Here is a 25,131-nt window from a genome sequence, read left to right on the forward strand (position 1 = left end):
TAGGTGGGATTACAGGCATGTGCCATCATGCCTGGCTAATTTTTTTTTTTTTTTTTGAGACGGAGTTTTGCTCTATCGCCCAGGTTGGAATGCAGTGGCACTATCTTGGCTTACTGCAAGCTCCGCCTCCTGAGTTCACGCCATTCTCCTGCCTCAGCCTCCCAAGTAGCTGGGACTACAGGTTCCTGCCACCACGCCTGGCTAATTTTTTTGTAGTTTTAGTAGAGACGGAGTTTCATCATGTCAGCCAGGATGATCTCGATCTCCTGACCTCATGACCCGCCCACCTCGGCCTCCCAAAGTGCTGGGATTACAGGTGTGAGCCACCATGCCTGGCCTAATTTTGTATTTTTAGTAGAGATGGGATTTCTCCATGTTGGTTAGGCTGGTCTTGAACTCCTAACCTCAGGTGATCTGCCTCCCTCAGCCTCCCAAAGTGTTGGGATTACAGGCGTGAGCCACTGTGCCTGGCCCCATTTGACCTTTTTTTTAGAAACAGAGCTGGGCTCTGTCACTCAGGCTGGAGTGCAGTGACATGATCACAGCTCACTGCAACCTCAGCCTCCTGGGCTTGAGCCATCCTCCCACTCAGCCTCCTGAGTAGCTGGGACTACAGGCATGTACCACCACACCCAGCTAATTAAAAAGTTGTTTTGTAGGGGCAGGGTCTTGCTATGTTGCCTAGACTGGTCTGAAACTCTTGGCCTCAAGCAACCGTCCTGCCTTAGCCTTCCAAAGTGCTGGGATTACAGGTGTGAGCCACTGCACTTGACCCTATTTGACTTTTTAAACTATGTCATGATGTAATGTGTTACTATGATAAAATAAAATTAATTATATACAATTAAAAGGGATGATGTAGTCTGGGTGTGGTGGTTCATGCCTGTAATCCCAGGACTTTGGGAGGCTGAGGCCGGAGGATGGCTTGAGCTCAGGAGATCGAGAATAGCCTGGGCAACATGGAGAAACCTGGTCTCTATAAAAAATACGAGTTAGCTGGACATGGGGGCATGTGCCTGTGGTCGCAGCTACTCGGGAGGCTGAGGTGGGTGAATTGTTTGAGCCTGGGAGGTCGGGGCTACAGTGAGCCATGGTCATGCCATGGCCCTTCAGTTTGGGGAACAGAGCAAGACCCTGTCTTTAAAAAAAAAAAAAAAAAAAAAGCATGGTGTATACATGTATACATTACAATATAAAGCCCCTCCCCCACCCTGTGATATAGAGGAGTGTTTATGCTAGTTTTGGGGTTTTTGTTGTTGTTGTTTTGAGACAGAGTCTCTCTTTATCACCCAGGCTGGAGTGCAGTGGCACGGTCTCTGCTCACGGCAACCCCCGCCTCCTGGGTTCAAGTGATTCTCCTGCCTCAGCCTCCCAAGTAGCTGGAATTAGAGGCATGCGCCACCACACCTGGCTAATTTTTGTATTTTTAGTAGAAACTGGGTTTCGCCATGTTGGCCAGGCTGGTCTCAAACTCCCAGCCTCAGATGATCCCCCCGGTGTGAGCCACCGCACCCAGCCACAACAAGGTCTTTTTTTTAATTTTCTTTTTTTGTTTTGAGACGGAGTCTTGCTCTGTCACCAGGCTGGAGTGCAGTGGCACAATCTCAGTTCACTGCAATCTCTGCCTCCTGGGTTCAAGCAATTCCCCTGCCTCAGCCTCTCGAGTAGCTGGGAGTAGATGGCTGCATTTTACAGGGCAGAGTACTGGAGAGGAGAGAGCTGCACAGCCATCTGCAGGGTCTCCCTCAAATCTTCAGCTGCGTGCTAAGTGGTACATGCACACAAGGAACAGACAGGATTAGGGAAAGAACACAGGAAAGACGCAGGAAGGCTGGCGTGGTGGCTCATGCCTGTGATCCCTTAGCCGGGCGTAGTAATGTGAGCCTGTAATCCCAGCTACTCAGGAGGCAGGAGAATTGCCTGAACCCGGGAGGCAGAGGTTGCAGTAAGCAGAGATCGCGTCACTGCACTCCAGCCTGGGCAAGAAGAGCAAAACTCCATCTCAAAAAAAAAAAAAAAAAAAAAAAAGCAAACAATCTGAAGTGCTCACGCAGTGCCAGGAACACTTTGTGTTCCCACAAACCAGAGTGGAAAGACCTCCTCACAGTTATCACTTTGTGCCAGTATTAATGTATTGCCTCTCAGCTCTAAATTGATTTTTCATTGCCTGCTCTGTGAAAATGTAGCTGGGCCCTTTAATTATTTTTCTTTTGCCAGCCCAGCATGATGTTAAGCTTTGTTAATGCAAAGTGCTAGAGAGACACTGCGGGAGGAAGGCGATTTTCTTCCTGACTCTGGTGTGCTCCGCAAGTCCATAGCACATGCAGCTTCTCAGATGCAGAGAGGGGAGCTGGGAAACAAGGACCATCTTCTCACCTGCTTTTTTTTTTTTTTTTTTTTTTGAGACCGAGTCTTGCTCTGTCGCCCAGTCTGGAGTGCAGTGGCACAATCTCAGCTCACTGCAACCTCTTCCTCCCAGGCAGCTGTGATTCCAGGCATGTGCCACTGTGCCCGGCTAATTTTTGTATTTTTAGTAGAGATGGGGTTTCACCGTGTTGGCCAGGCCAGTCTCAAACTCCTGACCTCAAGTGATCTACCCACCTCAGCCTCCCAAAGTGCTGGGATTACAGGCATGAGCCACCGCGCTTGGTCCCACCTGCTTTAAACAACTAAAACAGCTGACAGACTATATGAAACAGTGATTCCAGACATAGGACAATAGGCAGAATGGGGAGGGCTGTTCTTCAGTGTTCCACCTTAGCCCCAGGAATAGTGGTTGCTTCTTGTATCTGCTATATCTGTATTCTTGTTGTTGTTGTTGTTGAGATGGAGTCTCGCTCTGTCACCCAGGCTGGGATGCAATGACAGGATCTCGGCTTACTGCAACCTCTGCCCTCCCTGGTTCAAGCAACTCTCCTGCCTCAGCCTCCTGAGTAGCTGGGATTACAGGCACCCGCCATCATGCCCAGCTAATTTTTGTATTTTTGTTGAGACAGGGTTTCACCATGTTGCCCAGACTGGTCTTGAACTCCTGACCTCTGGTGATCCACCTGCCTCAGCCTCCTAAAGTGCTGGGATTACAGGCATGAAGCACTGCACCTGGCCCCCTATTCCTGTATTCATTTAGAGTTCTGTTTATTTCTTACTAGCCAATCTCTTCTAACCTCAATCCCTTGTTAATACCTTTTTACATTAGGCTGCCTGTGGTGGGTCACACCTGTGGTTCCAGCACTTTGGGAAGCTGAGGTGGGAGGATTGCTTAAGTCCAGGAGTTCCAGACCAGCCTGGGCAACACTGGGAGACCCTCTGTCTCTACAAAAGAAATTTAAAAATTAGCCAGATGTAGTAGCACATGCCTGTGATCCCAGCTACTCAGGAAGCTAAGGTTGGAGAACCACTTCAGCCCAGGAGGTGGAAGCTATGGTGAGCCATGATTGCACCACTGCACACCAGCATGGGTAACAAAGCGAGACCCTGTCTCAAAAAAAAAATTTTTTTTTTTACATTAAACTTTCCCTATTCAAATTGCTATGTGGTTTCTGCCTCTTGACTGGATACTGACTGATACATGGAACATCAAGTAGAGTCCTCAGATGATACTGCCTCAGTGGTGACAGCAAATTAGCCTTAGACCAAAGGCTATTCTCGTCTTGCCAAATGGTACCTAAAAGCAAACCTTAAAAGGATCAATCTGTTTCCAAGTAACTTAACTAAGTCCCTGAAAGAGGCTCAAATATATTCAAAGGAATACAAAAAAAATCTAGCAACAAACAACATGAAATATACAACGTCTGGCATCCAATCAATAATTACCAGGCACGCAAAGACACAGGCAAATAATGACAGAAAGCTGATCCAGAAATGTCACAGAATTAGTAGGCAAGGACTTTAGCTCCAATAGCTATTATTAAATACCATCCATATATTCAAGCAGATATGGAAAAACATGAACACGATGTGGAGAGGTGTGAAAGATATAAAATAAGACCTCAGTTGAACTTCTAAAGATGAAATGTGTAATATCTGAGATGAAAAGTACACTGGATGGAATTAAAAGCAGATTAGACCCTGTAGAAAAAAGGTTTTTGAAGACTTAGCAATAGAAACTATCCAAGATGAAACACAGAGAGGAAAAAAAGACTTAAAAAACAAAAAAACCCTCCAAAACCAAAACCCAGAAAATCAGTGAGCTGTGGAATGACAAGTAGCCTGTTTGGAGACCAGAAAAGTGGGTCTAACAGATTCACAGGAGAGATGACAGAAAAAATATCTGAAGGAACAATAATTTTCAAATTTGATGGAAACCATAAATTCCTATGCTGAAGAAGCTCTAAGCTTCCAACCCTAAGCAGAAGAAATACGAAGACAACTACACCAAGGGTACATCGTAATCTGCCTTAATCACTGCTGAACACCAGTGATAAAGACAAAAATCTTAAGAGCTGCCAGAGAAAAAAACACATTATGTAAAAAGGAAAAATAGAAGGTAGATTTCTCGTTAGAAACAATGCAACCCTGAAGACAGTGGAGCAATGTCTTTAAAATACGAAAAGATAAAAACTGTCAACCTAGAATTCAGTGGAGATATCTTTCAAATAGGAAGATGGAATAAAGATGCATTCAGACATACAAAAGCTGAAAGAATTCATCACCAGTAGACCTGCACTAGACGAACGGCTTTAAAAAGTCCTTCAAGCAGAAGAAAAATGATACCAGATGGAAATCTCCATCTACACAAAGGAATTAAGAGAGCTGGAAATGGTAAATATGTGGGTAGATAGAAAAGATATTTTTCTGATTTAAAAATTCTCTTTAAAAGATAGTTGAGGGTTTAGAGCAAATCTAATAATGTATTGTGGGGCTTATAGCATATGTAGAAATAAATCCATGGCGACAACAGCACAAAGGCGGAGAGGTGGGGAATGGGAGGAAGGTGTTTGCGCTGAGTGGTGTGATATTACTTGATGGAGATATACTATAAGTTAAAGAAGCATTGTGTAATCCTGAAAGAATCACAAAGAAATATTTAAGTGTAGCATCATGAACCAATAAAGGAGAGAAAATGAAGTTAACATCACAGGGGGCGTGTTGGCCACCCCCTTAGCACACAAAACAGTTGGGTGGGGTTCCCCAGCCCAGCAGCGTCCCATAGAGCCTCTCTAGGTGTTTGGGATAGAATGAGTACCGTCAGAAAGAAACTTCCTCTCCTGCCACCTTCTGGCAGTAAATCCAGCCTATTTTTAACTCGGGCCTCTGCTTAAGTGCTTTTGGCTAAAAGAGAATCACTGCTTCTAAGACTCCCAGGCAGCCACAGTCTCCCTGGCTTCTCTGCTCGCTCCAGCCCTAGAAGGCTCAGGGACTGCTCAAATGTCCCCGACTTCCCAGCCACTTGTCCCAGGAGAGGAGGCTCCCTCAACTCTGGGTGCTCACTATGGGCACCCACAGACAGGCAGCCCCTCAGCAGGGTGCAGGTGTGAGAGGGTCTCTAGGGGATGGTGCCACAGGGTGGTGCCAGGGCAGCCCGGAGCGGACAGACCAGTCTTGCTCCAGGAGGGTGCGCGCGTGCACAAAGGCGCCCTGTGTGAAAAGGGCGTGCTTGTTGTGAGTGTGAATGTTTCTGTGACTGCTTATGCTGTGAAACATAAACACAGCAGCCTCCATCCTTTTGATCATGCTGCCCCCTCTGCTGGCCTGTCTCCCCTCATAGTCCCTCCCAACCAACACCCACACCCTAGCTGGCAAACTGCCAATCATCCCTCAAGCCTCTCATCTCTCCCAAAGTCTTCCCTGACAACCCTGGCCAGAGGCCCAGCCAAATGGCTGCCAGACTCTGGGTTGTACACCCAGGGGTTAGCATGATGCCTGCTGTGTGCTTAGCCTGCAAGGAGGGAGGAAGACTCTTAAGGCCTCTTTTGGGGGCCGTTTTGGGAGGGCACAGAGAATATACCCTTTTCCCACTGTCAGACCAGGTCCTGCCAGGCCCTGAAGGGCACCCAAGTGACAAGCCTGGGGGCACAGAGGGATGCGGGGGTCACCCTCCATGCCCAGTGTGCTTAATGGTGCAGAGAGGCCAGGTCTGGGGTCTGTGCCCAGAGTGGGCAGTGCTGGTGTCCAGGCAGTCAGTTGTGGGCATGGCCCCATGTGGAGCTGGGCAGCCTCTGTTGATTTCTCCTCAGGGCTCTCCCTGGAGGCTCAGGGTCTGGCATCTGTGTGTGTGTGTGCACATGTACACGTGTGTGTGCAGGCATATCTGTGGTGTGGGAAGAGGGCTCTCTCCTGTCGCAAGCTTAGTTCTTACTCTTCCCAGCCCCCTCCGCTCCCTGCCACCATTGTCTTCTCCTTCATGAGTGCAAGGCAGGAGTGCATAGGGGGTTCCTAAGGTCCCTGGGAAGAATGTGGTGGGCACTGCGTGTGATGTTGGGTGTGGGCATGTATCTGTGGGTGCACATATGGATGTGATTGAGAAGCCCCTGCCTCTCCTTGTGTTTGTGTATGTGTCTGCGTATATCCTTGGGGTCCTAGAAGTTGTTTTTGTGTCTCCTGTGGCTGTTGAAATGACCTGTCGGTTTCCAGAGGGTGTGAATGTGGCTCTGATCTACCCCCTCCCACCTCTTTCCTCTTCTGATTTTCTCCACTCTAGGGTTTGCCCAGTTGGCTTGGCTGGGATTGTCATTGGGTCTGTGTTAGAGAATTGTATCATCTGTTGAATGCCAGCCCTCAAGTGTGTCACCCAATGTGATCCTGGATGCAAGCACGGCTCAGGGTACCTGGGAGCCCCTTGCCCTGTGTAGGGGCTGGTGTTTTCGTGACTGTGTTATAGACAGTGGGGAGTTAGTATGTGCCTAATGCCCATGAATGGCTTGAGTGCGACGGCCGCAAAACGGGTCGAATGTGCACACATGGATGTGTGTGTAAATGATGGATGAGTGTGTGTGCGTGTTCCCTCCTGTGGGTGCCTGGACTGGTCCCTAAGCCCTGTGGGGGGCCTCTCCCACTTCAGCTGTGTGAACAAAGCCCCTGCTTTCCTCCCTGCTTTGCCCTCCAGCCCCTTCTCCCTCAGCACTGAGTTTGATTGACTGTGTGCGGTTGCAAGGTTATGAGATTATATGATTGGCATGCACTGAAGTGTGTGCCATTGAATGTGAAACTCTAGCATCCCCTGGCCAATGCCAGCCTCTCAGGGGCAGGCTGGTGGACCCCCGGTCAGTTGAACCTAGCTCTCCCAGGTTCCTAGGCTGGCCCATCCATCCTTTTATAGCCAGGCTTGGCGACAGCCCTGTAATTACCTGGGGCCAGATGTGTGGTGAAGGCCAAGAGTTTGGTGCTGACACTCTGGGCAGGGGTCATATCTGCCCCTCCCCCAGGCCACACCAGAGGAAACTGGAGGATGCCAGACTTCCTTGGGGTCAGATCACAGGCCAGATTACCAGGTTCAGCCTGAAGCTGCTCTGCTGCTCTTGGCCCAATGTGTCTCTGGCTGACCCAGCCCCAGCACATCTGGACTATCCCATCCGTGTAACACTTCCCCAGACTGTCGTCCATGGGCTGCAGACACTGAACCTGTGTTCCCATCACCCTGTTGTGTGACTCGTCCTGCTACAACCTCCCACCTGGGCCCCTCTTGCCAGTCCATGCCCCCAACTCAGCTCATGCCCCTCGTTCCCCTCGCATATCCTCCCACCCCCCTCATCCCAGTTCTTGTCTTCTGGTCCCAGCTGGTGTCCTTCATTCCAATCCATGGCCCCCCAGCCCCGTCACTACCACCTCCAGTCCACGCCTCTGTCCCCCCTCCACGTACCTCCAGCCCAGTCTGTATCCCTGGTTTGCCAGCTGGACAGAACATGGAGGTTGAGGAAGAATGGTGAGATTTGGTGCCCGGTAGGTCTGGGCTGGACGGCTGTGGACTGAGCCCAAGTCCACTCCCAACCCCATGGCATCTACAACTAGGGAAGGAAAAGAAGAGAGTGGGGATACGAGAAATGGACAGAGAGTGGGCTGGCTCTTAGCCCACCCTGCCCCAGACCTGAGAACAGAGGGTCCTACAGCGCGGCTGCTTGAGTCCCCTCAAGGACCAACACCCGCTCTCAGCCCTTCCACCAACCACAAACCTTTCCCAAGCTCCCCTCACAGCTCTGGCGGGTCCCAGCCCAGGTGCTGCGCCACCTGGTGGATATCGGCAGACTTGCAGGCCCCGAGTGGCAAACCCACGTGGCAGCGAGGCTTAGACCCCAGCCAGGATTGTAAATAGCTCCTTCCCTCCTACCCACAGCGCTGCTGGAGTGACCTCTCACCTGGAAGGGAGGGGCGGGGCAGCTCTGAACTTTACTCTCCAAGCCAAAATATCTGTTCAGTTGTTTGATGTTGCTGTTGTTTTTCACCCTGGGGAGGATGGGAAGAGGAGGGATGTGTGCGATCTCTACCTGTGTTGGGGGCATTAACCTGTGACAGCCTCTGGGAATGCCAGCGTGTCAGATGGGAGCCCTCTTTGTGCCCGTGCTGGAGGCGGCCAGTATGAGACAAAACAAGGGTGAAGAAGACCCTGCCCAGGGTGAGGCCGCTGCCCTTGTGGAAGGGGCTCTGCCAGTCTGGAGCCCCCACAGTTCACTGACTTGAAGTTCCCTTGCCTGGGGGCTGTGATTTGGGGTGGGACAGCAGGATGAGCAGAATGTCCAGGCCCTGGGGCACCATCTGGCGGCTACCAGTCAATTGTAAGGGTTCCCAGGTGCTGGAGTTGGGCAGTAGAAAGCGGGGAGCTCTTCCTGGCTTCCCCTTCACCAGCTGTGGCCCTGTTGCCATCTGCTCCACTCCCCCATGTCTTGCTCAGTACCATATCTGAAGCTGTTCTGTTCTGCCCATTCTATTCTCTCCTCTCCCATCCATCAGTAGGCATTGGGTCTGCACTTCAGGTCTCTTTCCTTCTCTCCCTTCCGTCTCTGCCCTCAGGCCATACCACTGTGCCTGGTTGACATCTCACCACTGCCTTGGCCAGGATGCCCTGGGCTCTGTAGACCTTGGTGTCACAAAGTAGGGCCCTGGGCAGGGCACAGTGGCTCACGCCTGTAATCCCAGCACTTTAGGAGGCCGAGGCGGGCAGATCACGAGGTCAGGAGATCGAGACCATCCTGGTTAACACGGTGAAACCCCGTCTCTACCAAAAATACAAAAAATTAGCCGGGTGTGGTGGCGGGCACCTGTAGTCCCAGCTACTCTGGAGGCTGAGGCAGGAGAATGGCATGAACCCGGGAGGTGGAGCTTGCAGTGAGCTGAGATCGTGCCACTGCACTTCAGCCTGGGCGACGAGCGAGACTCTGTCTCCAAAAAAAACAAAAAACAAACAAAGTAGGGCCCTGTACCAGACAGGCTCAGGGCCATTGGTGTCTGGCCATGTAATTGCAGACCTCTCTCCCCAGTCTCCCTTTCATGCTCTGGGATTGAAAGCCTCGCTGGAGGGGAAAATCCTCAGTAGGGTTCCGCAGCTTTTAAAACTGATTTCATTTATTTATTATTTATTTAGTTAGTTATTTTTGAGAGACGGAGTCTTGTTCTGTCACCCAGGCTGGAGTGCAGTGGCTCGATCTCGACCAACTGCAACCTCCACCTCCCAGGTTCAAGCGATTCTCCTGCCTCAGCCTCCTGAGTAGTTGGGATTACAGACATGCACCACACGCCTGGCTAAATTTTTGTATATTTAGTAGAGACTGGGTTTCGCCATGTTGGCCAGGCTAGTCTCAAACTCCTGACCTCAAATGATCTGCCTACCTTGGCCTCCCAAGTGCCGGGATTACAAGTGTGAGCCACAGGCCGGGCACGGTGGCTCAAGCCTGTAATCCCAGCACTTTGGGAAGCTGAGACGGGCGGATCATGAGGTCAGGAGATCAAGACCATCCTGGCTAACATGGTGAAACCCCGTCTCTAGTAAAAAATACAAAAAACTAGCCGGGCGAGGTAGCGGGCACCTGTGGTCCCAGCTACTCAGGAGGCTGAGGCAGGAGAATGGCATGAACCCGGGAGGCGGAGCTTGCAGTGAGCCGAGATCCGGCCACGGCACTCCCGCCTGGGCGACAGAGCGAGACTCCGTCTCAAAAACAAAAACGAAAACAAAAACAAGTATGAGCCACAGTGCCTGGCCAATTTACTTATTTATTTGTTTAAAAGACAGGGTCAGCCGGGCGCAGTGGCTTTAGCCTGTAATCCCAGCACTTTGGGAGGCCAAGGCGGGCGGATCACCTGAGGTTGGGAGTTCGAGACCAGCCTGACCAACATGGAGAAACCCCGTCTCTACTAAAAATACAAAATTAGCTGGGTATGGTGACATATGCCTGTAATCCCAGCTACTCGGGAGGCTGAGGCAGGAGAATCACTTGAACCCGGGAGGTGGAGGTTGCAGTGAGCTGAGATGATACCATTGCACTCCAGCCTGGCCAACAAGAGTGAAACTCCACCTCAAAAAAAAAAAAAAAAAAAAAGTCAGTTCTTGCTCTTGCTCTGTCGCCCAGGCTGGAGTGCACTCGTGTGATCATAGCACATTGCAGCCTTGACCTCCTGGGCTCAAGCAATTCTCCCGTCTCAGCCTCCAGAGTAGCTAGAACTACAGGTGTATACCATCATGCCTAGCTTTTTTTTTTTTTTTTTTTTTGGTAGAAACAGGGTCTCACTATGTTGCCCTGGCTGGTCTTGAACTCTTGGGCTCAAGCGATCTTCTCGCCTCAGTCTTCCCAGTAGCTGGGACTATAGGTTTGTCACCACACCTGGATTTTTAAAATTTTTTGTAGAGATGGAGTCTTCCTATGTTGCCCAGGCTAGTCTCGAACTCCTGGGCTCAAGTGATCCTCCTACCTCAGCCTCCCAAAGTGCTGGGATTAGAGGCCTGAGCCACTGTGCTTGGCCATTCGTTTTGTTTTTTGTTTTTGTTTTATTAAAGATAGGGTCGACTGGGCACAGTGGCTTACACCTGTAATCCCAGCACTTTGGGAGGCTGAGGTAGGCAGATCACCTGAGGTCAGGAGTTCAAGAACAGCCTGGCCAACATGGCGAAACCCCTCTTTGTCTCTACTGAAAATACAAAAATTAGCCAGGCTTGGTGGCATGCACCTGTAATCCCAGCTACTCGGGAGGCTGAGGCAGGAGAATCACTTGAACCTGAAAAGCGGAGGTTGTAGTGAGCCAAGATGGCGCCACTGCACTCCAGCCTGGGCGACAGAGTGAGACTCCGTCTCAAAAAAATAAAAATAAAAATAAAAATAAAAGACCCATCTTGCTATATTACCTGGGCTAGCATTAAACTCCTGAGGTCAAGTGGTCCTCCCAACCTCAGCCTCCTATTAGACCCACTTTGAATGCCAGCTCTATAATTAGCCAGGCTGTGTGACCCTAGTCTTAGATCCTCATCTGTGTTATTGGAATAGTGAGGCTTACAAAGGCGCATCACTCGGCACATAGGAGGTGCTCAGTAAATGGAAGTTGGCTTATTCTAGTTACTGCCCAAAGCGCTTGGCCCTTTCAGTCTTACCATTCCTGAAGTTTTGAATCCACAAGGCCCTCCCTGAGCCCAGCTGGCCAGCCCCTATCCTGCCTGGTCTGGGGATTGAAGCAAGCCTGCAGCCCAGGCCCACTGCTATGGGCTCCCTCATGAGACAAGTCCTCAGTCTGCATGCTTCAAGGCCCTCGAGATTCTCCCCAACAGGACCCAGCCCCAGCTCTGTGTATCTCCTCCTCCCTGAAGCCTCTTCCCTTTGTCCCTAGGCAAATGTGTGCTTTTTCTTGGCATTCCCACAGCCCCCAGGCATTTACCCACAAAAGAGCTGGTTGTCAGTTTTGTATGTGTGTGTTACCGATTTCTGCTCATACATCAACACATACTAAAGTATGAGCTTATTCTGGGGTAGAGGCTATATCTTGTGTCTCCAATACCCAGGATAGAGCCTGGCACTTGGCAGGTGCTCGATAACTGTGGATTAAATGCATGGACGATTAGATAGATAGGCCCACCTTTCCTGTCTATCAGTACGCAGGGAGTCTCAGACTGGTCTAGTGGCTGCCCCCAGTTCTTTCCCCACCTGCTCTCCCACCCCACACTCCTCCCTGTTCCGCTACAGGGAAACCCACCCACTCTCCAGAGTCCAGCTGAGATTCCATTTTCCATGTTTCATGGGGAGAGAGGAGGAGAAAACACAGTCCCTGCCACCAAGGGCTCACTCTCACAAAGCAGCTGGCAAGAGCTGCAGGGGCACACAGGATCCGGCCTGCCCACACAGTGCCAATTAGAGAGCCTGGGTGGGATGGAGTCCCATGAGCGCACAGCTTGGAAATAAGGTGTCTCCTCCCTGGGCCAGAAACTTGGCTCAGCAAGTGAAGTTGCAGGTACATTTCAGCCCGTCCGCACTCCCTTATGCTTCGCTGGCCTGTAAACCCTGACCTCGCCCTGGGGCCCCCGGGAAGTGGCTATTCTCCTGTCTTTTGCCTTCTTTCCCCTCTGCCCTCCTGAGCGATCCAGGGTGGTGTAGTTATGAGCAGCCCCAGCCCCAGCAAACTCCCAGCCCCTTGGGCATAATGTTTGAAATGAGTAAAATTACAAAGGGTTATAAAGGAAGCTGATTATATTGAACGTTATCAAAACATCTACATTTATTGATATAGTAATATATATGCTTTCTTATTAACACATTAAAAATGAGGAAGGTCTAACAACTATGATCATTTCAAAGTACTGATGAGTGTAAATGGTATTTTGAGACATCTTCAACAACTATAATGCAGCCTGAAAACATCTGTGATTTCTGGTTACAAAGTCACAGGTACTATTAATACTACTATGGCTTGCTGCCCAAGCACACAAGAGAATGTTAAATTTTAGTTATAGGCGAGTGAAAATAAAGATAGATTTTTTTTGTCTAGGTTCTCAAATCCCCTGAAATCCATAGACCCCAGTCAAGAACCTCAATTACAGAATGGAAGGGGAAGAAAAGGTGGAAACCATAATTGATGGAGCCTTTAACTCCTTACGTCATTTAATCCCTACACCAACCCTGACAGAGTGATACCACAGCCAGTTTTTCTGGTGGGATACCTGAGAATCAGAGAGGTTGAGTGATTTGCCCAAAGTCAACCAGGCCCTGCCGGGAAGCCCCTGTTACTCTTTCCATGCAGCGTTGCATTTGTAAAGAAGATGAGCCCCAGAACAAGGTCTGAACACCTTGTTGTGACTCTTTGGCCCCAGAATTCCCTCTCCTACCCAGGCCCTGTGACCTGTGGGGTTTAACCAGTGTAACAGAAGGGTGATGGCCCCTTGAAATCACACACACTCAGTTATTTTTATCTCCAGTTTATTTTTTTTAGACTAAGAGCAGAGTATGAAAGTCACAGCCAAAGCACTTGAAAAAGGCCCAGGAGGATGGGTGGGACCACATAGGGTGATGAGCAGGGCAAGGTCCTGGGAGATGGTTCCCGGCTCAGGGCTGGAAGGGAGGGGGCGCTGTTGTTTTACGGTCTCCAAAAGTGTCTGTGCGTTGCATAGGTCCTGTCTTCACAGAAGACAAAAGAGGGGCCAGGGGGTCCCCCAGGTGTGGGGGGCCTAGCCTGGTGGGGAAGGGGTCTGAAGCTGGAAGGGGAAGTCAAGAAAGGTCAGGGGGTTAAGGAGGGAAGGGACTCTGTCTGTACATTATATATAGAGATATAGAGTCTGTACATGCCTGCCTGGCACCCCAATGCCCACCCCTTGCCATCCTTGTCCACTGCCCGCCCCCCCAGGGGTGACTACTTGTAAACTTGGTTTCAATCCAAACCACAATCCTGGGAGTGGGAGTGGGGGAGGAGGACGTGCTTATTGCTGTAAACAGGGGAAGGAGGCAGCAGGCAGTGCTGCCCCTTGCCCATCTAGTCCCCTCCCCATGTTCTGCCCCTGGAGGAGAGCAATGGGGGTGCCTCCCATGCTTCGATTTGCTCTCTCTGGGGGCATATGTCTCTCTGGGGGGACAAAGGGAGAGGGCACCAGGAGTCAGGGAAAGGTACCAGGGGCCAGGGAGTCCTGAGCACTGCCCTTTTTGGCCTCCAAGTTTGGTACCAAACATTACCAGAGCCACAAGGCCACCTGGGACCCATGGCTGTCCCTGTGCTTGGTCCACTACAGTGCCCTACCTGGGGGTAAGGGGCAGAGGGGGCGGGCACAGATGTATGGTGCAGGCCCCACTTCTAGCCACTGGAGGAGGGGTCTAGGCCCCATTACTAGGCTTCCCTTGGAGAGGCCAAAGGCTCCCTGGTCCTTCTAAGCCCCGCCCCATCTCTCCCCGCCAGGGGAGGGGGCAGAGCTAGGAGGCCAAGAACGTCATGAGGAAGAAGGCGATGCCCACGGCCAGGGGCAGGTGTTCCCGTTTGGGGCTGGTCCCGCTGATGCTCTTCTCAAGCTTGGGCACCTGAGGGTTCTCTCCCTCAAAGTCTTCTGTGGACAGAGGAATAGACAGACTGGTGAGGGCTGGGTTGCGCGCCAGGGCAGGGGCACGCGGCAGCGGCAGCAGCAGTGGAGCCAGGGACGTGATCACCCACGGGGTAGGAAGGATCAGTGCCCCCGGGAAAGGCATGCGAGGTGAGCAGGCACCGGGGTGGGGGGCTGCGGTTCCAGCAGTGGCCACCAGAGGGCGCTGCGCAGACTCACCCAGCACGTTGATCTTCACATTGGGGCCCATGGTGAACTGGGGGAGAGTGGGGACCGGCTTCTCCCCGGAGTGCGATGCTGCGGGGTGGGGTGCGGGTGGGGAGAGAGGAGGGGAGAGTCAGGGCCAGGATTCCCTCCCCTTGCTACGGCTGGGGAGCAAGCCCCCCTCACCTGTGCCCTCCACCCCCACCCCCAGGAAGCCAGGGGAGCCCCAAAGCAGGGAGCTGAGGATGCGGGCGCGGCTCGGAGCCGAGTCTACTCACTGGAGGCGCAGCAGACGAACACCTTCATCCTCAGACACTTCCAGTGCAGGTTGTGAGTGGGCGTGGCTGGGGAGGAGACAGGGCCCGAGTCACTTTAGCCCGATTCGTGCCCTGTGCCCTCCCTCGACGGCTCTATTTCTCACCCCCTTCAAACTGTCCCCGTCGGGCAGTCTCCTTCAGGAGCTCCCCTACCCTCTGGACACAGGTCACTGTAGCTCTGCCGTCGGCCCCAGAAGCCCCATTGATCCCATTCCTTAAGAAACTGGGATCCCTGATGTTCCAACCCCGGAATGTCCCTCACAGAAACAGCGATTCTCCGCAGCCCAAACTTGGGACTGTCACCAAACTCCTCTCTTGGCCCCACGACCTCGTCTAAGCTGAATCCCTGAGGCGCCCCGTGCCCACGCCTTCTCCTGGGTCTCTCAGCCGCGAGACCTGGAGCCCGCCGAGCCGGCCCCGCCCCGGAGCCTCGGGGCTCCACCCCCCGGCTGTCACTCAGACTCTCGCGTTCAGACCTGCCCGCCCGGCCGCCGTCACTCACAGATGTAGTAGTACTCGTGGCCGGCGTGGAACTCGTAACCTAGCGAGAAGGCGCTGTAGCGCTGGAACTTCTCCGAGAACTTGATGGGGCTGTGCGGGGCGTGCGGCCGGTTGCACTCCCAGCGCTTGAAGCCCTGGCTGGCGTTGCAGGTGCGGTAGCCGTTGCGGCTCACCATGTACAGCACGTACTGCTCTGCCCCGCCTCCGGGCCCCGGACCCGCCCCGGGGCCCACCCCCGAGCTGTTATAGTGCGGGCAGTAAATATCCAGATAGTCGTTCACATTCACCTGCACGGTGTAGCCCTCTCGCCGCAGGCTGTGGGGAAGAGGAAGCGGCTCAGAGAGAAGAAACCCCAGAGCAAAGCCGCTTTCCATCTGACCGCTCCGCAGCCCCTCCCCAGGGTCCGCGTAGCCTCCTGACTTTTCCTCCGAGCTTCCTCGCGGCTCCTGTCTCTGCCCCGGGGCCCTAGTGCCGCCGCTCCCCTAACTCTCCTTCCGTGCCCTCCTTCTTGGTCTGTCCTTCTCCTGTTGGCCACCAGAGGGTAGCAAAGGCGCAGGGAAGCCCGACCTGCCTCCAAAGAAAAGGAGGCGAGGGAGAGGGGCGGAGGGAAGAAGGGAGCGTACGCTTTGGTTGCCACAGAAACGGCGCAGGCCCCAGCGACTCCCAGACCCAGGCCCGGATTTCCTCCGTCCATCCCCCATAATTCAGCAGCCGGGAGGAGGGATGGGAGGGATGGAAGCCAAGGGTGAACGTGGGAGGGATCCCTTCCGAGGGACACACACCCCCTCAATCGCTTCTCCCACCATGCTTCCCTGCGGCTGCCAGTCCACCCCCGGGGCCAGTCCAACAGGACCTGCCCTTACAGACGCATGTATGGCGGCTTCATGCATATACATGCATAAGTTCTATGGCACACACACAAATATGTCCACCGCCCACTCATAGGAGGCCGACACACAGAAAAGCTGGGCTGTATGTGTGCTGGCCCGCATGCCAGTATTGGTTGACCCCACCAATCTGGGGGTCTCCTCCCTGCCCTCCCCATACTACAGTATCACTGACTTCTGTACCTTGAGTCCCCTGACAGAGACCCCACCCTGAGGCCAAGGACAATTAGGCTCCCAGGAACTTTAAACACATGAGGGCGCTAAGGGACTCAGCACCAAGACTCCACGTGGCATCATGCCAACCAGCCCAAACTTCTGTCTCATTGTGCAATGTGCACCTCCTTCCTCAACCTGGCACAAAGGCCCCCCTTAATGATGCAGGGCAGAGCAGTGGGCACAGGGCCTAGACAAGATGGCTGCGCCTCTTATTTCCCTGATCCCTCTTTGGGACACAGAAGCAGATGCTGGGTCCCTTGTAATCCCCACCTGCCTTGCTAGTCACCATCAAAGTGTTGGTCTTAACATCCTCGATGGCGGTACTGAGCGGTGTGGGGATAGAGAAACCTCTGGAGAGGGGGCAGGGGTTTTCCCTAATTTCTTTAGGGTAAGAATATACATATCTTGGCAGTGCCAGGAGAGTGGTGGACACAGGAAGGCATGGGGTCCTTGGCAAAATGTCAAATCACGGGGTCCCTAGTCCCTGTGAGCTCCCTGAGGGGAGAGACTGGCTCCCCGTGTCACCAGGCACCACCCAGTTCCCCAAACAGTAATTAGATGCATTAAAGAAATGAGCGTGGAGGCTTCTGCATGCGGTGGGGCCTTGAAGGTCCCTCCTCGCTGACCCCACTTCCTTGGCTTTGCCTGTGCTGTCCCCTCCACCAGCAACCCATTCCAAGCCTGGCAGTGAGGCAGGCAGAGAGCTGATGTTTAGGTACCCCAGTAAGAATTGGCACAGTCTCCTTGGGTCATCAGGAATGCCATCAGCCCCACTCCGTTCCCATGGGAGTAATGGGTCACTCAGGCCCCTCCCTTGCCCTGGCACTCAGGTGGGCAGGAGTCTCGGCCTGGGGCACTGGGAGCAGGAAAACGGGTTAGACCAGGCCTGGCTCCAAGCTGCCATCCTAGGCTTGCCTGTCCATTGCCAACCCCATAGTCTGTTCCTCCCCTCAGGCCTTGGGGAGGGGGCCGCCAGCGGTGAGGATGCCAGGTCTGGAGCAGCTGCACAGCCACACTGGGATCTCTGTCTCTGAGCCTCACCCATGTTTCCAGTCCCACTCTGAAGCAGCCCCTCCCTGCTGTACCGCCCAGTTCCCCCTACAACACACCCCATTCCAGCAGGGAGGAAGCCAACACCCAAGGTATTCCTACAGGTAATTCCATTTCCTCAACAGGGCAAGACTAGTCTTATAAAAAAGATTGCAGGGCGACCACATGTGAAGGGAAGCTATCTGTTAAGTACTCCTGCGCTGTGTGGCAGGAACAGCCCCTGAAATGCCCCCCAAGGCTGGGTATGTGAGAGAAAGACCTGCCGGTGGGGTGGCTGGGCCCAGTTGGTACACAGAGGGCACGGGGACAAACGGGGTGGGAGCCAAGGAATTCCCAGTCACAACTCTTTGGAGACCCAACGTGTCTGCATGGCTTGGGCACTTTAATTGAATCTGTCATCCTCCCTCCCTCTCCCTGGTAGTGTGGAGAGACGTGCCGCTGGGCCCCTGCGAAGCTCCGCAGCTAACCCCGCCTCCAGGGCCGCATCTCCTGCGGAAGGGTGGGGGTGGCCTGGGACCTGGGGACCGAATTGTGCTCTGCCCCTTCGTACTGTTCTCTCTTCTTATTCCACTTCATCCCCTATAGCCTCTCGCCTCTCTTGCAGAAAGGCGAATGCCGACACACCCCATTTGGAGGGGGTGCCCTCTCACCCCGTTATTTCGGTCTCTCCCGACTCTCACCGCTTCTGAGGCGCATCCCGACACCTCTCTGTCTTCCAGTGCCCTGCCGGGCCGCGCCTGGCCTCACTTAACCTGGAGTGTCCGCGGAGGGGGCAGGGGGGCGGAGCGGGGAAGGAGCAAACTTCTCCCCTAGCCCGGAGCAATTAGGGCAGTAAACAGGGTGTCTAACAAGACCAGAGAGTAGGGAAGGGATCCCAGGGGGCCCTGAACTTGTCAAATCCTCGCCATCCCCCACCCGCAGCCCCGGCCTTAGATGCCGGGCTGCAGAGTTAAAGGGATGGAGGAAGAACGTAGACCCGGGTTCCTCTTCCCTCTAGCGCGCGTCCCCGAGACTGCGCGCCGCCCGCTCCAGCAGGCGAGGCCGGGCCACGTGTGCGCGGCGTGGGGTCCGCGCGCCCGGGCTTTGAGGGTGGTGGCGGTGGTGGCTGGAACGCTCCGGGGGCGGCGGTTGCACGCTGACACCCCTGTGCCCCTCAGGCGCCCTGGGCTTCGGCGCCCCGCCCGTCCCAGTCTGGTCAGCCCGGGTATGGGCGCAAGGCTTCCCTGGGCCGCGTCGGGTAGGGGAGAATCAGCGCGCCCGACACCTCCGCCCCTCCTCCCTGCGACAGCCGCGGCGGCGGCGGCGAAGGTTTATTGATCTGCAGCGGCGGAGAGGAGCGAGAGACCCGCCGAAAGCGAGACACAGAGACGGAGTGAGGCGGAGACACACACCGAGAGGGGAGGTTAGCAGAGGCCGGATTCACTAAAAGGGGAAAGGAAGGGAGACACGGCGCGAGAGAGAAGCCAGAAACCGAGAGAGGCAGGGAAGAGAACGAGAACCGAGAGTCTTGGAGAACAGGAGAGACAGGCAGGCCAGAGAGGCCCACAGACAGCGGAGACGGAGACAGAGGCGCAAAGGAGAGAAGCAGAGACAGGGAAGGGTGCAGGGCTGAGACTCAGAGACTGGGAGAAAACACAGAGAAAGACCATCAGGGACGTAGTAGAGCCTCAATAAATATTTGTTGAATGAATGTATGAATGAAACAGAGATCAGCAACAGAAGCGTTTCAGAGATAAGTAGAGAGACAGCTATATAGAAAGATGTTCCTGAGGCTCCTTGAGACAGGGGCGAATACCAACATCCTTGCTCAGCTCTGCAAAGAAATGAAACACAGGCCAGGGGGCATATATTTGGCCATCGGCTTTCCCAACCCGCCTCACCAAGTTCGATTCCCAGCTTAGGGGACTCCTCGACCTCACACTCTAATGCATCCCTCCAATACAGTCCCCCCACCCCTAGTTTCTGGGCCAGATTGGGAACAGGTCTCTCCTATTCCACGGGACTAAACAGAAGTACTGAGTGGGGGGCAGAGGGCTAGGTCGTGGCCGGTGTGCAGGGCACTGTCCCCAGGTCTGTCAAAGGAGGCTGATGCACGTGTCCCACCAGCACCCTCCCACGTGACCCCAAGGAGGCGGGGTCGCAAGACCCTCCCCACGTGACCCCAAGGGGCAGAGACCCTCCGCACGTGACGCGAGGTGGGCGCCAGGAGCCCAGCTCACGTGACTAGGGGGAGGGGGCGCCGGAGCCCGTGGCTCGGTCGGCCCCGCCCCCAGCTACCCGGCCCTCTCCACTCTCGGCTCCGGAGCACGTCGCTCTCACGATTTATGGGGCCGCGGCTGCCGCAGTGAGGGAGCCGGGGAGCCCGGGCGCAGCGGCAACAAAGGCCCGGGAAGCAAGGCGGGGGCGGCGGCAGCCTCCTGGTCCGGTGTGCGCCCCCTCCTACCTCTGCCGGCTCAGGCCCGCACGGAGTAGAGAGGACAGAAGGGAGGCTCCCGGAACCCGGGCTCCCCCACCCGCTCCTTGAGCTTTCACCTGCGCCCAGGTGTATGCGGGGGAGGGGAACCTGATCAACACTTCCCCCCACCAAACCTATTCCCTCATCCTCCCCTGCTCTGGCTTCCCCTAAGAACGCTGAGGTGCTCCAAGGGTGGCGGAGAACCCGGGGCCCCTCACCTGCGAGCTCTTCACTCCCCGCCAGACTCTAGCGGGGAGGGGGGCGGACGTGTGAGTCTGGGGGAGGGGGCTGAGCTAGATAGAGCTGGAAAGTCAGCCCCCAGCGCCCCCCGGAGTTCTTGGAGTCCCGCTCTGGGGGGGAGGGGCCACGTCCCCACCCCCGAGGTTTCCATGGGAAGCGAGAGGGGGGCGTCGTTGGCTCATCCCCACCCCCAGTCTGACACTCCGGGCGTGAGGAGGGAGAGGGGGAGGCGCGGAGCCCCAAACGGAGGCGCGGAGCCCCAAACAACAAAGAGCGGAGCGGCGAGCGGCAGCCCCTCCTCCGAAAGGTTGGGGGGTCGCGGCCGCCTGGCCCTCCCGGTCCCCTCCCCTGGGGTCTGGCCATTTGCTCCCTGGTCGGTCCCTGGGGTGGGGAGCCAGAGGCAGTGCTGCCGCCACCGCCCGGGCAGGTGTGACAGTGACCCCCGCGTCCCCAGGGATCCCCCCCTACCAACACAGACACACACTAAGGTGGCCAGGGTGATACACAGGGCGGCTTGGCGGGGAGGAGAAGACAAGGGCAGCAAGGACTGAGCAGAATGAGGACCCGGCCCCGCAGCCAGCACCCGGCCGCCGCGCCACACACCCCGGGAAACCACACGGCCGCCCTGACACCCGCCCAGACCGCGGCGGCGCCAACAGCCACCCCAGCCCAGACGCAGCCTGCCGCGCGGACAGCGACCGCAGCCCCTTCCCCGACCCGCCGCCCGCTCCCACCCCCAGACGATCGCCGACGCAGACACACAAATCACACACTCAGACACACACGCACACTGACAGCCGCGCACGCCCGCTCACACTTGGAGCCATTCGCCGTCCCCAGCCCGGGCGTGTGTGCGTGTGTGACACACCGACATCTCTCAGCCTCCTTCCCTCTCGCCGGTACCCCACGTTCCCATCCTAACCAAGCAGCATTCCTAGGGCCCCCCAACTCGGCGACCCAGCCCTAGCTCACCCCAGCCGGGCTTATCCACACAACCAAGACAACCCATTTGCCTTCCTTCTAGGGAGGTGCTCGGTCGGACTCCCTGCCTCAGCTCTGGACCCCACTTTTAAAAGCAGGAGTCCTAGACAGAACCCCTGGAAGCCCTCATGGCCAAAAACAGGTCATCCCTGGGCCCAAAAATGCAGCGGCCTATCCCCAGCACACCGCTACCCCCAAACCCCAGCCCAACTGGGGGGACTATGGGACAGGGCCATGCTATTCCAGCGGCGGGTGCGGGGAGAAGCCAAGATGGGGTGGGGGAACCCTCCAGCAGCCTCCTCCGCACGGCCCGAGCGCTCCTTACTATAGCCCAACAGCCTCTTCAGACACCCCCGAGTTTCCTAGACGCCCACAGAGTGCGTCCCCCTCTCTGTCCCCTCCAAGTCCCCAGCTCTGGTCTCCCAGGACTCCCACCCCGGGATCCCCCAGGATTTCTCGGGCCCACCGGCTCCCCATCTCACTGACACCGGACGCGCGGACTCCCAGGGTCCCCGACTCACTGCTGGTTGGAGCTGTTCCAGTACACCGCATGCCGGTTTCCCAGCGCCCCTCCGGGCCCTTGGGCCAGCAGCGGCAGCAGCGGCACAGGCACGAGCAGCAGCAGCAGCAGCAGCGGAGCCGCCGCCATCCCCGGAGCCGCCGCCGCCGCCGCCCCCCGACTGAGCCCCGCGCTCCCGGCTTCTGCGCTTCCCAGCTCCCTGCTGCCGCCGCCGCCGGCCCCCAGCCTTAGGCCACGCCCCCAGCCCTTCCCTCCGCCCTCCTGGGCGCGCCCCCGAAGCCCCGCCCCTGGCGCGCCCCCGACAGGTCCCATCCCGCTCCGGCCGGGAGCGCGCGACGCGTGGGAGCTGGGGACGGTGCTACCCCCTCCGGAAAGACCAGCGCATGCCTCGCCTCTCCCTCTTGGGTTCAGTTTGCTACAACTGGTCCTGGGCCTTTTGCTCCCCAGGCTGAATTTCCCAGAAGGATTTGGGAACCCAGGATAAGGATCTCGACCTCAGGGAAGCCCATTCATCTCTGGGAATGGGGGGAAGAAGCAGACTTGAGAAGAAGCTGGGGATCCAGGACCTCTTAGTAAGTAGGGCTGGACTCCCTTCCCTTCTGAACACTGTGGCCCACTGCTGCGTCCATGCCCCCTTTTCCCGTGTGCATGAGGACTCAGGTGGGCACAGAAGGGTGGTGGAGAAGTCCTCAGCTGGCACCAAGGCCCTGACAGCTGGTGACCTGAAGCCCCCAGCTGAGAATGAGGCTTGTTTTCTTGCAGGCAGAGTAAAAGAGCTCAGCCCCCCAGAATGTCAATACTAGGTGCTGTAAGAGCCTTCAGCGGTCCAGAACCCAAGGCGCAGGAGGGGGTCAAGGAGAGAGTCAGCTGGGGCAAAGCAGGGTTCCCTGGACACCTACAGAGGATTCCTTACTGGCACTTAGGCAGGGCCCCTCCTGGGGCAGCCAGGGGTGTCCCCAGGCATTCTCACTCCTACTCTCAGAGACGCTGATCCTGAGTCAGAGGGCAGAGCACCTTGTGTTCCAGCTCTCGCCACACTCATTGTCCTCACAGTGACACCCAAGCACACACATCACACACACACATTCAGGAGAAAAGACACAGTCACCCAAAGGCAGAGCCTCTTCAGACACAGACGCCTGACACCGACATGTGGACACACAGGCATACCTTCCAGACACATATAGGAAAGGGCATAGTCAGACTGCTAGAGATCTGGAGAAACCCAGGCACAGAGACACCTGAGCACACACCTATATCCATCCACACACAACACACACACAAATCCATATGCATCCCGACACACACAGTTCCTTGCTCTCCTCTCTTCCTAGGAAGTAGAAGTTCAGGAAAAGGGTTCAGAAACCAGACCTAGGGCTATCCGCCCCTTATCTCTTCTCTTTTGGAGAGGCCCAGACCAGGTGGAACCAGGCCTAACTGGGTTCTCAGAATGCAAGCCAACCCACCTGTGTCCAGGGAGACAGGCATGCTGCTACTTTGCTTCTACCCTTCAGGAAAGGGAACATGCAGGCAAGGCTCCCCCCCCCCCCCCCCGCATCTGCTTATCTGTGGCAGGATAGGGTCTTGACCACAAGTCAGCCTCACGTGCTAGGCTGGGGGTAGGGGCTGTGCTATCCAGAATAGGCTGTGTGTCTGACTGCTGCCAGGTGAGAGTAGGACTCTGTCTTCTCTGGGCTCCTCTCCACCCCAGGAGATCTCTTCATCCTTCTCAGGAGCCAGCAAACAAATTAGGCCCCTTGAGATGGGAGTGGGGAACTTTGCAAACAGCTCTCCCTCCCTCCAGGCTCCTCATCCCCAGAGAGATTTTTTTCACCCAAATGTTGCTAACCTGCTTACTCCAGGTGCCACAAATCCCAGCCCCCTCCACTCAAATCATATTCCCTGCTCCACAAGGTCAGCTTCTCTCTGTAGGGGCCCACAGTTGGCAGAGACACTGCCCATATTGATAGTGAACAGGAACTTGCTTGTTTGGTCTAGGACTTTAAATTCCATTTTAGAAAAGTTATATCCCTGTTTATCGAATCTAGGTTCTGCTTAAGAATTTGGGCCTTTTCCTGCAGCCAATTAAGCCGACTGAGTTCCTTTCCTCATGGGGGCCCAGTGTGCAATGGCTGTAAACAGCAGCTTCCCTGGTAGTGATGCAGCCTGTTTGTTGTATGGGTTGCTCTAAGGGACCTTGGAGACAGTCCTTTCAGATGGATGTTCATGTTTCTGACCTTGCACTACCCCAGTGTAGGCTCCAAACAGGCATGCGAGATGCCATTGGAAAGCCCCAGGGCACTGTGACCAGGGTTCACATTGGCCAAGTTATGTCCATCCGCACCAAGCTGCAGAACAAGGACCATGTGATTGATGCCCTGTGCAGGGCCAAGTTCAAGCTCCCCAGCCGCCAGAAGATCCACATCTCAAAGAAGTGGGGCTTCACCAAGTTCAATGCCAATGAATTTGAAGACATGGTGACTGAGAAGCGGCTCATCCTAGATGGGTCAAGTACGTTCCCAATCGTGGCGCTCTGGACAAGTGGCAGGCCCTGCACTCATGAGGGCTTCCACTGTGCTGCCCCCTCTTAATATTCACCAATAAATTCTACTTCCTGTCCACCTAAAAAAAAAAAAAAAAGAATTTGGGCCTTTTTCTTTAGGGTCTGGGTACTCTTTAGAATCTGCACCCCCACACCCACCCTCCAATAATAACTGAGCCCTTCTCTTAGAATCTGGAGCCCTCTCTACAGGATTTAAGCAGCTCTCTCTATGGGGTTGAAGCCTCTGGTTTTGAAGTTGAGATACTCTCTAGAGGGTCTAGCTAGGCCTGTGTCCGTGGGATCTAGTGCTTTGTCTACCTGGGCCTCTATCCATAGGGCTGCTAGCTGATTTGGGCCTTTGTGTGAATTAGAAAAAGGACCCTTCTTTGCAGGCTCAGTCCCTAGGGTGCATCTCTTGGCAAGTGGTGCCTTTGTGCAAAAACAAAGGTGCTGCCTCCTTCAGTGAGAGGTGGCTCTGTGTGGCTCCCTGTCTTAGTGAGGGAGCTTGGGCTGATGTCCCCTTCCCCTTGGGTGGCTCCTTTGTGCTATGCATAAACTATACCACCATATATGGCAATTATGTCTACAGGATATGTGCTTCTATCTATAATGCCTATGTCTGTCTATAGGCCTCTATTCATAAGGTCTGGGCTTCTCTAGGGACTGAATCCCTGTGTATAAGATCTGAGCCACTGTCCACATGCCCAGGGCCTAATCTAAAGGCCCAGGCCTCTCTCTGTGGCATGTGTCATGGAAGGACCCAGGCCTCTATTGATGGGGTCTAGACGTT

General features: G+C 54.9%; 1 protein-coding gene and 1 non-coding gene across 3 annotated transcripts; one reads left to right on the forward strand and one right to left on the reverse strand.

The window, feature by feature from the left end:
* Window positions 1–13,305: 13,305 nt before the first annotated feature.
* Window positions 13,306–22,095, reverse strand: EFNA3 (ephrin A3). 2 transcript variants are annotated; one of them, XM_007976899.3, is made up of 5 exons: window positions 21,801–22,089; window positions 15,452–15,765; window positions 14,911–14,976; window positions 14,648–14,725; window positions 13,306–14,434 (listed from the first exon to the last, which is right to left on the reverse strand). In XM_007976899.3, the coding sequence occupies exons 1-5, from the start codon at window positions 21,926–21,928 to the stop codon at window positions 14,304–14,306; spliced, it is 717 nt and encodes a 238-aa protein (XP_007975090.2). In that variant the 5' UTR covers window positions 21,929–22,089; the 3' UTR covers window positions 13,306–14,303. The 2 variants fall into 2 exon arrangements, with proteins under 2 accessions (XP_007975090.2, XP_007975091.2); XM_007976900.3 differs by lacking the exon at window positions 14,648–14,725 and having other exon boundaries at window positions 21,801–22,095.
* A 1,779-nt stretch (window positions 22,096–23,874) lies between these two features.
* On the forward strand, window positions 23,875–24,008 carry LOC119624609 (small nucleolar RNA SNORA70). Its single transcript, XR_005240765.1, has one exon. It is a non-coding gene; the product is annotated as a small nucleolar RNA SNORA70 (small nucleolar RNA).
* The last annotated feature ends 1,123 nt before the right edge of the window (window positions 24,009–25,131 follow it).

Source organism: Chlorocebus sabaeus, chromosome 20, assembly GCF_047675955.1.
Source record: "Chlorocebus sabaeus isolate Y175 chromosome 20, mChlSab1.0.hap1, whole genome shotgun sequence".
NCBI classification, from domain to species: domain Eukaryota; kingdom Metazoa; phylum Chordata; class Mammalia; order Primates; family Cercopithecidae; genus Chlorocebus; species Chlorocebus sabaeus.

Bases quoted from the DNA above. Each gene is read 5' to 3' on its own strand.
- EFNA3 (XM_007976899.3), bottom strand. From the start codon at position 21,928: ATGGCGGCGGCTCCGCTGCTGCTGCTGCTGCTGCTCGTGCCTGTGCCG. The intron at 14,977-15,451 runs GTGAGTGACGGC...TCTCCTCCCCAG, and splicing joins CCACGAGTACTACTACATCT to CCACGCCCACTCACAACCTG. The intron at 14,726-14,910 runs GTGAGTAGACTC...CCCACCCCGCAG, and splicing joins GTTCGTCTGCTGCGCCTCCA to CATCGCACTCCGGGGAGAAG.